The 13,512-nt window shown below is 42.2% G+C and overlaps 1 protein-coding gene across 1 annotated transcript in view; it reads left to right on the top strand.

Moving 5' to 3' along the window:
• The window catches only part of MICU1 (mitochondrial calcium uptake 1), a 127,447-nt gene that overhangs the window by 87,051 nt on the left and 26,884 nt on the right, over positions 1 to 13,512 (top strand). The window contains exon 9 of the mRNA XM_079976368.1: positions 7,463 to 7,600. Coding sequence (XP_079832494.1) covers positions 7,463 to 7,600 — 138 coding nt within the window. The remainder of the gene's footprint in view (positions 1 to 7,462; positions 7,601 to 13,512) is intronic.

Genomic DNA, 13,512 nt, shown 5'->3' with positions numbered 1-13,512 from the left:
GACCATAAAGAAGGCTGATTGCCGAAGAATTGATGCTTTTGAATTATGGTGCTGGAGGAGACTCTTGAGAGTCCCATGGGCTGCAAGAAGATCAAACCTATCCATTCTTAAGGAAATCAGCCCTGAGTGCTCACTGGAAGGACAGATCCTGAAGCTGAGACTACAATACTTTGGCCACCTCATGAGAAGAGAAGACTTCCTGGAAAAGACTCTGATGTTGGGAAAGATTGAGAGCACAAGGAGAAGGGGGCGGCAGAGGACGAGATGGTTGGACAGTGTTCTCGAAGCTACCAGCATGAGTTTGACCAAACTGCGGGAGGCAGTGGAAGACAGAAGTGCCTGGCGTGCTCTGGTCCATGGGGTCATGAAGAGTCGGACACGACTAAACGACTAAACAACAACAACAAGAAGTAATGTTATCCTTCCGTTCAGGGCCACGACAGTCCCTCTCAAGGGGTTCACATCACACTCATCACTTCCCCAGATGGTAAGCTGCAAACCTGTTTGCGTTGCACCCAACCAAGATGTTCCATGTGTGCAAGGGCTTGCACAACTGATTCCCCTCTCCTCCCCTCTCCCCTCACCCCAGCAGCAAATCTGCTCCAGAGGGTTAAGAGGACACCCAGGGGAGGGAGGGGAAGTTCCATTGCAGAAGCACAAACAGGAAAAGTTGGTTGGATGCAACCTTTTGCATTTCCGGCTCTCTGTCTTCATGCAACAAACATTGATTTATTGTTCCCATCTCCTGCCATGTCCAATGCAACCTTTTCCTGAAGCCATGAATGCCTGTGAAATAGCAAGCGGTGGCTTTATCAGGAAACTCTTTCTTAATCTTTGCTCTCTGGCATCACTGTCCAGCTGGAAATAATGAAAACATCCCCCCCCCCCGTCTGTCTTAGACAATCGCTTTGAGGCTTTCCCCTTCTGCCACCGTAGCACAGTGTAAGAAGGGACAAACTGATTGCTTTGTAATGCCTGCCACAAGCATCCTTGGGACATCTTGTTGCTTTGCATTGCCTGGCTGCAGAATTTTCATCTACTTTTTGAACTCTGCAAAGCCCAGAATTGCAACTGCCAGCTTAATGCCTTTCCAGGCTGCGTTGCTTTGCTCAAGATGGTGTCTTGCCCACCCCCACTTCTCCCCCTTGCTTTTTATTGACATTACGGAGTATAAAGTAAATTAAATGTCATTCCCACAGTGCTATGCTGGGTTTCATCTTCTCACTGCAGCCAGTCTCCTGGAAATTCTGTTGTTCTCAATTGAAACAGGAGCTATTGGGGCAGAACTATTTTGCTTTATAGGGTAGTTCTGGTCCCAGCTATGGAGAGCTTTCCCTGATTTTGCTGTTTTATAATGATTAGAGCAGGCAGGAGATGTTCAAAAGTGCTGATGCTCGTACATCTAAATCAAATCCATCATCCTCAGTGTTTTTGCCTGTACTGTTTTTCCACCTCTTCAAGGCCCACTTCCTCTGACACCAGCAAGCTTCCAGGATTATTATTTTGAACATGTCTTTACAGTGAAATAGCTTATGTTTTCTTAAGCAACATGTGTTTGCAAGCGGGGCTCTAAATGGATGCCAGTCTCAGTTCCTTGGAGATAGACGACAGGAGCAAAGGACAAATAATCTTTTTCCTTGGGTTTGCTGACAGTCTTGTGGGGGTTTTGCAGGCCTGTTTCAGCCATTCCCCAGCTCAGTGCTGGAATTGGAAGAATGTTGCAAGAAATTTAAATAATTGCTTGCTCCTGGGCAGCTTGCTGTACCTTTTCAGCAGGTGGGGGGCAGAAGGCAGATTGGTGAATGGTTTTCAGTGTTGTTTGATATCTATTCTGCCCTCCCAAGGGATCCTAATGTGGCAAACAACAAAGTAATACAGGTTTTTTTAAATAAAAAATAAACCATCACATAACCTCAGAGCTAATATTTTCAAGGTTGTGTTGAACAGTGTATTCCGGTAAATCTGCAAGGGATTCCCAGTTGTTCAACTAAAGCAACAGCAAAAAGCCACACATACACACACATTTAGGCAACCTATAGTAACTTTGAGGCAGGTTTGTACTTGTGTATAAGCAGGTCATCTCCAGCAGTATGGTTCATGGTGTGCAGTAGGTAATGGAGCCGCCATTTGATATCTTGCAAGCCATGCCTACTTAATTGATTCATTCTTCCGACCTTGCCTCCTTGCAATCAGCCTCCTGTTGAGGTTGGGCCATTCCGTTGCACCCCTGTGTTGGGTATGGTTGGGTCACACATTTCTTCACCAGGAGTGATTCAAATGGAATGTCCTGTCTTTGGAGAAAGCTGCCTGTTGTGTCTCTGCATGAGTTGATTCTGTGGGGTTGCCTCCTTCCAGTCTAAGCAATGACTCTTACAGTTCAGTGTGCTTTCAGATTTAATTCAGGGAAAGTTTCCTCACTAATCAGAAGTTTGAAGAGAAAGTATGTTGGTGTATAAAAAGAGGAGACATTGAGTTCCAGCTTGTCATTTCCCCCCTCTTTTCTTAAGTGTCCTTGCCCATTGGCTGATAAGCATTTGAGAAAAGGACAAAAGCTACATTGAAAAATCATTTTTTTATTATGATATTGTTTTTACTATATGTAGCCTTGGCTCATCACCATTATCTTGTGCAAAATTGGAAAACTCCTTAATGCTTCTTATTCAGTAGTGGTGGGGAGACTTTTAGCAAAAAGAGATTGTCCCTGGTCTCTACATTTTATTCTTTAAAGTCTCAATGGAGGTTTGATCTCAGGGCAAGTATGTGTGTGTGTGTTTTAACTGCCTACAAGGGCACTTCTAAAAAGAAAGAAGATAACTGAAAAAAGAAATACTACCTCAGAAAATAAACTGGGTTTGATTATTCACAGAGGAGTACTTTCCTTGGGGAAACTATATAACTAGCCATTTTTATTACATATTTAAGTGCTTTTATGAAGTATTTGCATTCAGCGTATTGAAGCATTGTGTTCCGCTAGATTAATTCTGAACTTCAAATAGCTCTCCTTTCAATCTGTATTTTAAAAATGTTTATGTGTGTGAAACAGATTATGTGCTACTCCTCTTTGTTTCATGGCTTCTCCTTGGCGCAAATTTCTAGTGCTCTGTTTGCACCATGATCCTAAGCCTATTTATTCAGAAGTAGATTCCCTCCACTGAGTCCAATAGATCTCCATCCCTAGTAAGCTTAAGATTGCAACTTAAGGACCACTTCACACCAGAGTCATGCCTCACAGGGTGTGAATCTAAGACTCAGTATTTTGCAGAAGGGATTAAACCCCCCAAAAACTTAAGTTTGACCATTTAAAGTGGATTAATGGCGTGTTATTCAGGCATTTTGAGGCTTGGGAAGTGATTGGGGAACTGCATTGAATAGTGTGGGATGTGAACACACTGCTAGCAAATCAGAGTGCAGGCTTGTTGCAGTATAAACAGATCTGAACAACATTCCATATAGGCAGTGCTTTGTAAGCTTTGTGAAAGCAAATCTGGATGGATGTTGAATAAACACATCTTCTGAAGGAGCTCTCTGTTCTGGAGCAGAATGGCAGGAGTGGAGAGTTCAGGCAGAAACAGCCTGAGGCGGTTCTTTTGCCCCTGCAACAGAGCTCAGTTAGGAGTGCTGGGGAATACTGTTTTATTTATTTATTTTAGAAGTCAGGCCTCTTTCTTCACTTGGGGGTAACTCCAAAGCATTTCCTTTCTTCATGCAGCAGCACAAGAAGGCTCAGGTGAGCTCTTAAATCCCAGATTTCTCTCTTGAAACATCAATACTTAACCTGCCCTATCAAGCTGTAGGCATGTGGTAAAAAAAGCCATCTTTTTACACATCCAGAGAATTCTGATCCATGGCGACCACCAAGGGATTTTCTCTCTTTCTCCTGTCAAGTATAGAGAACAGTTGATGTATTTTTATGCCAAAACAGAGTGCATTGGGGTTGCCGGTTACGTAAGCCATAAATGTAGCATGCTTACTGCAGCCGTCTTCTGTTTTGATGAGCACAGCGGGCACTTGCTTTTGAGTTTCTGGTGAACCTCTGAAATTGGGAAAACCTTAAATGCTGTCAGATCAAGTGACAAATGGCATCTGCTTGAGTGAGTTTGGGTTATTACGCAGTTCTGTCTAAATGATACAGCAGTATTCCAGAGAGGTTCTAACAGCATGAAGGCAGGGATCTTTTTCAAGAGCAGTTTGTCAGGTTAGCACTGGGCTTGTTATATTTCTGTGGCTTGTGTCTCCATTGGCGAGTTTTCTGAAGGGACTGCGTGAATACCAATGGCGAAAACTTTATGCTTTGGATTATATTATTTCGTTTTATAGTTTACTTTAAGACTTACTTAGAGTTATTGTGTCTTCTTTTTTAGGCTAGTCTAGGACACAGTTATTGCTCTTCAGGTACTAATGGTCACATTATCTTGCAGCTTATTGTGACTGCAGATAGTTGTGATGGATGTCCTTTTCTCTCTTTTTAAAAGTTATTTTAAAAAAACAACAACTCTGGGAGCAGTTTTTATTTAATTGCTCCCATGTGGCTGTAAACGTAATAAACCAATGCTTGGTGTTTGTGTTTAAATACACCTATGAAAATGATTTAAAAGGCTGTGTTACTTTGTGTAAATTTATGAGCTCTGATAGATGTTTTGCTGCCTCCATGTTAAGGGGAATAAGCGGATATGCACTAGGTCTGTTCATATTGTAAATTGGGGAGGGTGAGTGGCCCCAATAGATTGCTTTGAAGATATGTAAAAATTTCTATTCCACCCTTCTAGTGCCCATGCATGCATTCAGTGTAGCATACAACAAATATGATTTAAGAAAACAAAAAAGTATGTGAGCAAGGGTACAGAAAATGCACATTAAAAATGCATTTCAGAGCAACAGTGGCAGAGACTACAGATAGTAATAATCTTCACAGATAAACCTTAGCATGCAAAAGCCTTCTGGAATAAAAGTGTCTTTACCAGCCAGCCAGGGGGAGGGGGGCAGGACAGCCAGAGAGAGTGCCATGTGCACTTTGTGCATCAATACTATGAAATATCTTGCCTTTCAACCACTGAGAAGGCCCTATCTCTTGTTACCATTGTCAAGCATGCTTTTCACTCTAGGTGGGTTACGGAGAAGGGCTTCTTCTCCTAATCTTAGAGAGCAGGCAGGATGGCATGGGAGGAAGCAGTCCTCGAGTATCTCTTAATCTTTCATCTGTATAGCATTCAAGAGCCACACTTTAAAATGAGTGGCACTGGAAACTATGACAGAATGAGTTTCTGTGTCAAGTACATGAAAACAGGTAAGCTCTGAGCAAGGTGCTCTTGTTATTGGGGAAAGGTGCTGGATAGTAACAGGTTATTTCATAATTTGTGTGAAAATGTCAACATACAATAGGGTTGCCATACATCCAGAATTTCCTAGACGTAGCCGGGATTTGGTCGTCAGAAACAGTGTCTGGGCAGAAATTGCTGAAAATTCTGGGAAAATCCGGATATATGGCAACCAATGTCAGAAGTGTAGATTTTGGTAATTTTCCTTTTTAAAAAAAGCTCAAAAACTTCTTTTTTTGGTTAGCAACAACAACAACTTTGCAAAAAAAAGGAAGCTTAACAACTTTTGTGTCCAGATTTTCACGTTTTGAAATATGGCAACCCTAACATACCACACAGCCACTCATTGTATATATTTGTTCCTTAATGACAATGGATTAGAAAAATATCTAGGGTAACTCTAGACATTACAGTACAAGGAGACTGTACCCACCCCTGTTTCTGCCTCCCTACCATTTAACAGAGTGAGGCAGTTGATTTAGGATGTCATAAAAAGGGCAACAAATTATTTCTTAACAAGTTACTTAATTTATGATAGTTCTGTTTTAGCTCCCATGGAGAGACACCTGAGGACTTTTCTGTCTCAAGTGCCGAAATAATCTGGGCAGCCATGAGTACTCTACTGTGCACCCTGACCGGGGGATTTGCTGTTCTGCCTCAGGCAGCAAAATGTCTTGCACTTGCACTAGCCCTGACCCAGCCTTGGAGGGAAACAAGTCTTGGCCTAATAGGAATTCATACCTGTCTGTCTCCATATGACTGGAAATCACACAGTGCCCAGTTCATCTGTACTCGGGATTTCCCAAGGTCTGCTTTCTGTGTTCCACTTTCAGTCGAAGTATGTGTGTTCAGTGAGCTGTCCAAGTAAATATGAATTTATTAGCCTGGGATTGAGAATACATGTGAGCCTGAGGCTCATTCACCTGATGCATGTGGTAGAAAACAGCGTAAACAGATGGGAGCTTTGTCCTCTATTCATTCCTTGCATTCTTCCTCCAGCATTCCCACAACAACATGCACCTATCATTGCACTTATTTGGATCAATGTGAAACACTTGGTCCCTGCAATAGAGTGTTTAGAAGTAAATGCCTCTATTTATCCTGAGGTTCATGTTCAGGTGTCATAGCCAAAATATTTGAATATTGGAAGCATTGAACATGTGCACGTTCCCTTCTCCACTTCCTGAGCTGCAGCAAACAGGAAATCCAGATCAGGCAAACTATACCATATTATACTATATTAACAATACTTGGGAAGCCAGTTTTAAATAGGTTTTAGAGTCTTCATTTCATTTTATTTCATTTCACTTTTACTATGTATACCGCCTTTCTAAATTGTGGTTAATAACACCCATTGTTTACCTGCTTCAGATCTCACAGCAAACTATGCTTGCCAGGGGCCAGGAAGTCAAAAAGGGAATCAGTGTGCTGGTTGAATACTCAGAATGGAATACGGAGGAGCTCACAGCATGTTTGGCTGTGACATCTGAAAAATGTGACCAAGTCTTCGTCAGAAATTCTGACTTATTCCTTCTGAAGAAAGATGCCTTGAAGGAACTGCCATCTCTTTTTCCTAGCACTTCTAGTTCAAAGCAGTCTGACTACCCCGTACATATCAATGTGTAGAATGCCATGTTTTTCAGGCTTGTTATGCATAATGTATTTAATGGTGAAGGAAAAATACTCTTCACATTTTTAGCATGAATGAAAATATTGGATTCATTTAGAAACCAAAACCGATTATAAAACCATGTATACCCGTTAGAATCCAAGCAAACCGTCTTTGAAGACCATTGTGGTGGTATTTAATAAGATAATGCCTTACGTCCTGAAAAATACAAGACACTAGAAGAAAACAATTACTTGTATATGCCAGGCTAATTGAGACCTAATGGAGACCCCCCATTAGAAAACCTGGCTATAAAATGGAAATCAGCATTTTAACATGGCTGCTGGGAATTGTGAAGGGAATGATTCCTTTCCAGGGATAATTGAGAAATGTAGAGTGCTATTGTGAAAGGTCGACTTATCTCCGCTACTGCTGCAGCAGAAATTAAATTTTTTTTTTAATCATGAAAGGACACAAAAAGTTGTGGTTTATTGATGCATGAAACTGACAAATCGGTGTTGTTCCTTTTCTGTTCCAGTTTGAAAGGCATGATCCAGTAAATGGCCGGATCACGGAGCGCCAGTTTGGCAGCATGCTTCTGGCTTATAGTGGCGTGCAATCGAAAAAGCTCACTCTCATGCTGAAACAACTCAAGAAGCATTTCCAGGATGGAGAAGTGAGTAGCCTTTGGGCAGTGGAACGGAGATAGGCTGCGACTTATTGTGAGCGCAAATAATGTTTGGCTGGATTGTGGGCTGGCATGTCTGACAGGGATAATCGTATGGATCACCACCGTTTGGTCATATGTGGCAAGAAAAAAATGTGGCCATACAGTTGGCGGGGGGATATATGGAGGGGTTACATGTTGGTTTTCAAAGCTCACACTTCTGCATAGCGCTACGCCCCTGTGTTCTTTTTTTTGCCCGAGTTAACTGGGGAAAGATGCATAACCACTGGCGTGACCTTGAATTAATTATCCATTTTGACTGGGTAATTTGTCATTTATATATTATGAACTTATGTGGGGAAAATAAATTATGGAAAGTAGGCTCATAATTTTGAGGGGGGAACGAGGTTGGAGCTGTTGCAGAAGTTAAATGCACGCTGAGAGACCTTGAGTAAAAACACTTAAAAGTGAAAGGACATATTTTAATCTGCTAATGAAAGTACTCAGTTATGGCAGCACAAGAATGGCTTGACAGTTCCTTAGGAGACCTGTAGTGCTCCTTTTCTGATTAACTATTATCTGCACGTAACAATTAAACCAAAATGAGAACTGATTAAGAACCTCTGTTTCTGCATTGAAAAGCCATTTCTTGTTTTTCCATTGCTGTAATCCAATTCCAAGTAGAGAATATATCAAGATGGTGGGGTCCAGAGCTGGCCAGTGCAACCATCCCCACTGAGGGAGCAGATTGTAGCTGCTGCGCTGTTCCCCAGTGGTTTTTCTGCTGAGGTCACCTCTTCTGAACCTAGCTTAGCTTCTCCCAAACAAACCGCAACCCATAAATGAAGAACAAACCTTATTTACATCTCATGAGTAGTCTGGAGAGAGCTGAACCGTGAGACTGGATTTGGATGACTGGCAATCCTGAGTCCAAGCCCTAGGGTAGTTAAGCCTAGCATGACAACAGCATGACCATGGTTTGGCTTAGTGTGCCTTCAAACCAAGTCAAAATTATTCCCATGTTGAAGATTCAAGGGGTCAGGTTTGAGGCCTGGCAACAGTAGGTTTACCCTAAGACACCTCAAAAAATTGTGGCAGAGGCAAGAGAAATTGGAGAGCTTTCATTTTTTTGAATTGGAGGAGTGATGAGGTCTTGGTCCAAGGATGGGGAGGAGGAAGGAATAGGCTTTGGTATGGTATAAAAGGTAGAGAAAAGGCTCTGAGGATTATTGGAATGAATGGGTTGGCCTAGGAGGAGGTGTAGTGATGGTGCTTGGCCAGAGGAGAAGAGATAATGGACTTTTTAAATGGAATGAAGTTTGACTGATATGTTTACTTCCTCCGAAGGGGCTCAGCAACTCAAGAGTGTGAACAGAGATAGTGAGTTCAGAGGGAAGCTGGGGCTGGAGATTATGGAGCAAACAGTTGAATGGGACTGTGGGACAAACAAATCAGAGTTGAGAATACATAGTTGAAAACGGCCATTAAAAAAGGAACAGTGTTTCAAAGAAAGCCATTGCAATGATAGACTGCAGGTCATAGAAGGAGCAAAAGGTAGAGTTGGTGTGAGGGGAAGACGGAGAGTGTGCAGTACTGAATGTGACAAACTAATGGTCAATAAGGGGAATTTCTTTAGTGGAAAGTCTGAGCAGTTGCTGAAGACAAGATGAAGAAAATAACCACGCCAGGGAGCGAGAGACCTGGTGCAGGTTTCAAGCCAAAGAGATTAGGGAGAGAAGCTCAAAAGCAGCTGAATCGATGAAGTCATTGACATAAATACTTAATTTGTTAACAGAGCAAATCTTTTCCCGTTCATTCAAGAGTAAGTTACCCTGTTTTCAATGGGGCTCACTCCCAGAAAAAATAGCAAAAAAAGAGCAGCCTGTGAGAGAGATACAGAAGGTTGGGATTTAGTCCAAGACAAAGGTTTTCGAACTTCTTTGCTCCAGGCTGTCCTTTCTACATCAGCATGTCTGCTGAGGATACCCAGAGTTCATTCCAAGGAATTTTTGCATGCTGCAAAGGAATCGGGGTATAGTCTAAGTCTAAGATACCAACTCAAGTTTATATAGTCATACCTTGGATTACAGACGCTTCAGGTTGTGCATTTTCAGGTTGCGAACGCTGCGGGTTGTGAACATGCCTCCCGCACAGATCACATTCGCAACCCAAGTGTCCACTGTATTGGGTCTTATTATTATCCACTGAGAGCACTCAGAATGTACCCAGGTCTCCCCTGCAATATTAGGCAAGTCTTTTCAGGGAAGCTTTTCTAGGATTGCAAAGTCTCCTCCTCCCGCAATGTGGGACCTCTGGATCACAGATTGGAAACCCTTGGCTGTTCAGCAGGACATGTGTTAGCTAACTGCACACAAAAGTACACCTACTCTGCACATTAATGCAGATTAACCTACATCTTCTAATCATAACATACAGAGTTTCACATCAAAGTTGTTTGTGGGAAAACATGACATAAGCAAGCATGCCAAAGCCTTTTGCAAAACAGGCTTTTATTGGGGCCTCATTAAAATAATTTGGGCCATGACTCCGTTGCCTAAAAGATTCTGCCAGTGCAAGCTGCATTTTACTAAACTGAGTCAGATACTAGCAAAGTCGCCTGGGGATCATCCTGTAAAACTAGTGGAGGCTAATGATGCCTGAAATATATTCTTCCCGGCATCTCTAAGCCTGAATGGTTTTTGCAAGGGAGCCTCCATGACAAAATGTGCCTTTCTAAACTGGGGCTAACCATCCTGACTGTTTGGTAGAGTCTCAGTGTCAGTGATGACTTCAGTTCTTCAGAAGATCCATTTAGCTTTATAGCGTCAATAAAATATTGCTCCAGTAATACTCCAATTCCGGGCAATTGTCTGGAACAGTGGTTCATTAATAGTTTGTAGGAAGGACTGTGTCCTTTTGAGCAACTATTGCATGTTTTTTTCAGGACTGTCAAGAGGTCCCGTCTGCTTTTAACGATGAAGACATATGTGATTTCATTCATTATCAGCTAATACCTGGAAGTCATCCCTGCTATTAATGTTTCTGTCTCTGGATTAGCCAGAGCCTTAAAGTCACTTAACGTGTCTTTTCCTTTGCTTGATTTGTGTCAGGAAATGCTCTCCTCTCTTTGTATATAACTACTCTTCTCCCTAAATAATACTTTAGTCATTGGGGCAATAGCGTGCCTAGTTTGCAAAGCTGGAAATACATTTCTCACTTTCTTCCAGTTTTTTAGTTTTTTTCCTGTTTCTTTCTTATGGAATATTTTTGTAACATATGTGACTATGTTAGTGCCTGCAGGACCATTGCAGTCATGATGCTAGTTTGGCCATTAAGAGTAAGGATGCCCAAGAGCCCCAGCTGCCATGATCAATAGCCAGGGACAATATTTGGAGGGCCACAGGTTTTCCAACCCTATCTAAGAGGACCTCTCCCTTCTTGAATCTACATTTCCTCTATCTCTTTATGATGGTTAGGTATTAATATCTGACTGATGTTAACCATGGCTTGCTTTCTGTGTCCCTGGGTTTTGAGGTACGTTTGATTAATGTTGATATACTGTACTTTTCCTTGTATTAGATGAGGGTTTTTTTACTCCAAAATAAAGTAAAAAGGGAAGGGTCGTCTTATACATGGGTAGTGCAGAGGGGGGACGGGCAATTGGTTGCATCCGCGAGCAGGATCTAGCGATTGGGTGGGTGAATGGTGTCTGCTGCAAGGGCTGCTTTGTATTGGCTGCTGCTTTGTGAAATGGGTGGGTTATTAGCGGATGCGGCAAGGGCTGGTTTGGATTGGCTGCCGCTTTGGTATTTTGGTTTGCATTGCTTGCGATTGTTAGCATTTGCAAGTTGGGTGAGTGATAGTTGGTTCGGCATTCCCCCCCCCCAAAAAAAATTGGTCAATTCCTCCCCCCCACAAAAAAGCTCAACAACTCTGGGCAGCCCTCTCCCATTTTCTTAAGTTTGAGCCCCCCAAAATAGGGGGCGTCTTATAGACGGAAAAGTACGGTAGCACTGAATTGTGTATGTGAGGAATAGGTGAAATTGACACGTGAAGGTGTGGGGCTGGGGAAGTAAGTGTATGACCTCCGGTAAGTGGTCAAGTCCCTTTTCTCATTAAAGGAGCGAGAAAAGCAACATGACTTTAAGAAGAAAAAAACATTTTTTTTTCCACTTGGCATCGGAGAGATGGCCACGCTATCCATGCGTTTAGCACAATTGATCTTAATGCACAGGTTCACCGCAACCTCTTTGTTGTCCCCAAGCATCGGTTGTGCAATGATCAAAATGTGCTGTTTTAACAAGAAAGCTCTTTATAAATGGCATAGCATCTGAGACTGAAGAACAGATATTAAATGCTCAAGGCTATACCCTGGAAGGCCACTTTATTAGTAACCCCTGGAGCAAATTGTTCTTTAGGAAGGACTTTAGAGCGGATACAGGAGTTGCAAGTGTAGCCAGTTGTGTTTACCATCACACAGCAAACTTTTGACAGCTTTTTTGCAGAGTTATGCAGTAACTAATTAAATTAGAGCTGCCATCCATCACAGATAATGCTTGCTCACATTCAGTTCTTGTCTTTCCAGCTCATTGTCTGGATTTGGTTGCCCTTGCAAAAAGTACTTTTGTTATCTGCCTGCCTTGGATGTCTGTATGTACAAAATGCTTGTTTGTAGCCAGGATAAGTCATCTTTGGTTCAGATCCTTCATTTAAGAAAAAAAAATGTCAGTAAAGAAAGACTGTTTTACCTTTCTTTTATCTCACAAGAGCAATTGCACAGTGATGTGTCAGCAGCATAAAATGGCAGCCATGGACCCCAGGCACATTGGTGCCATGAATTGGAGAGTCATGGAAGCTGGTACATCCATCAGATGATTGGGAATAGTAGCTTTTTTATTATTTTGTGCAAGAAGATTTCTCCACTGTGTTGTTGAGGTACTAAAAGGTACAGGCAGAATACACTCCATTGGCTGGGGCTGTGTTGTTTCAGTCCTGAAAGCTACCCATGGACAGAACTAGACAGTTGGTGACAAACATAAATTCCTGATACTAGTTGTATCCCATGTTGTAGCTCCACTCATGCACCATAATTCCTCCACTCTTCTCCTTTCCTCTGCCACCCCCAACCTTCAAAATTGCTTGAAATGGTTGGGGAAACCTCCTGAGCAGATTTTGGTTCCCATGGGAAGTCCTGTTGAGAAAGCCACCTTTACTATTAAGCACCTGTTTTTTATTTAGTTCTCCTTAAGCCAGTTGGGGTTGGAAGCCTTTCCTCCTTCTACCAGTTTGTATCTTAATTATGTTTTTTGTGTTTGCTGCTTTAGACCAGCAAATTCGCTCTTCTGAAGTAATATAGTAGTGGTGGGACCAGCTTGAAAAAAGCATTTATTGCTTGTGTTTCTGAGGCCCACGTCTAGGAAATTACAATATTATTTATCACCCCATCAAAGCTCTTTACAATGAAGTAAAAAGGTTTTACTAGGAAAACACATTTAAACCTGTGGCGTCCTTTCCATTCTCATTGGCATTCTATTCAGTTAAATCGCATTTCAGACAAGTTCATCAGTTGGCCGAGTTCTATTTATGATTCCTTAGCAGCATTATGCTGCTTTTCAGGCTTCACGTTTTGGTACCAGGCATGCAGGCAGGGGTAAAGTTCCTGGCAAAAGCCTTTTCTCTCCTCACTAATTCCCTAAACTTGCCCTGTAGCATCCTGTTCTTGCTCTGTCTCTGAATACGTTTGAAGCGGAGAAGAAAAAAGCTGCCTTTCTATACTTGATTCAAGACCCAGTGTTACAGTTTAAAGCAGCAAAGATTGGCCAGCACTCCCTTCTGTTGATCTCCTTGGTCCCAGGAAACGCTGCCAAAACCACTCATCCATCTCACCTCGTATATTCCAGCCAATTGATGTGACTGAATTT

This window comes from Podarcis cretensis (genome assembly GCF_951804945.1).
Source record: "Podarcis cretensis genome assembly, chromosome: 5".
NCBI lineage: Eukaryota > Metazoa > Chordata > Lepidosauria > Squamata > Lacertidae > Podarcis > Podarcis cretensis.
This window is presented reverse-complemented; position numbering and strand designations above follow the sequence as displayed.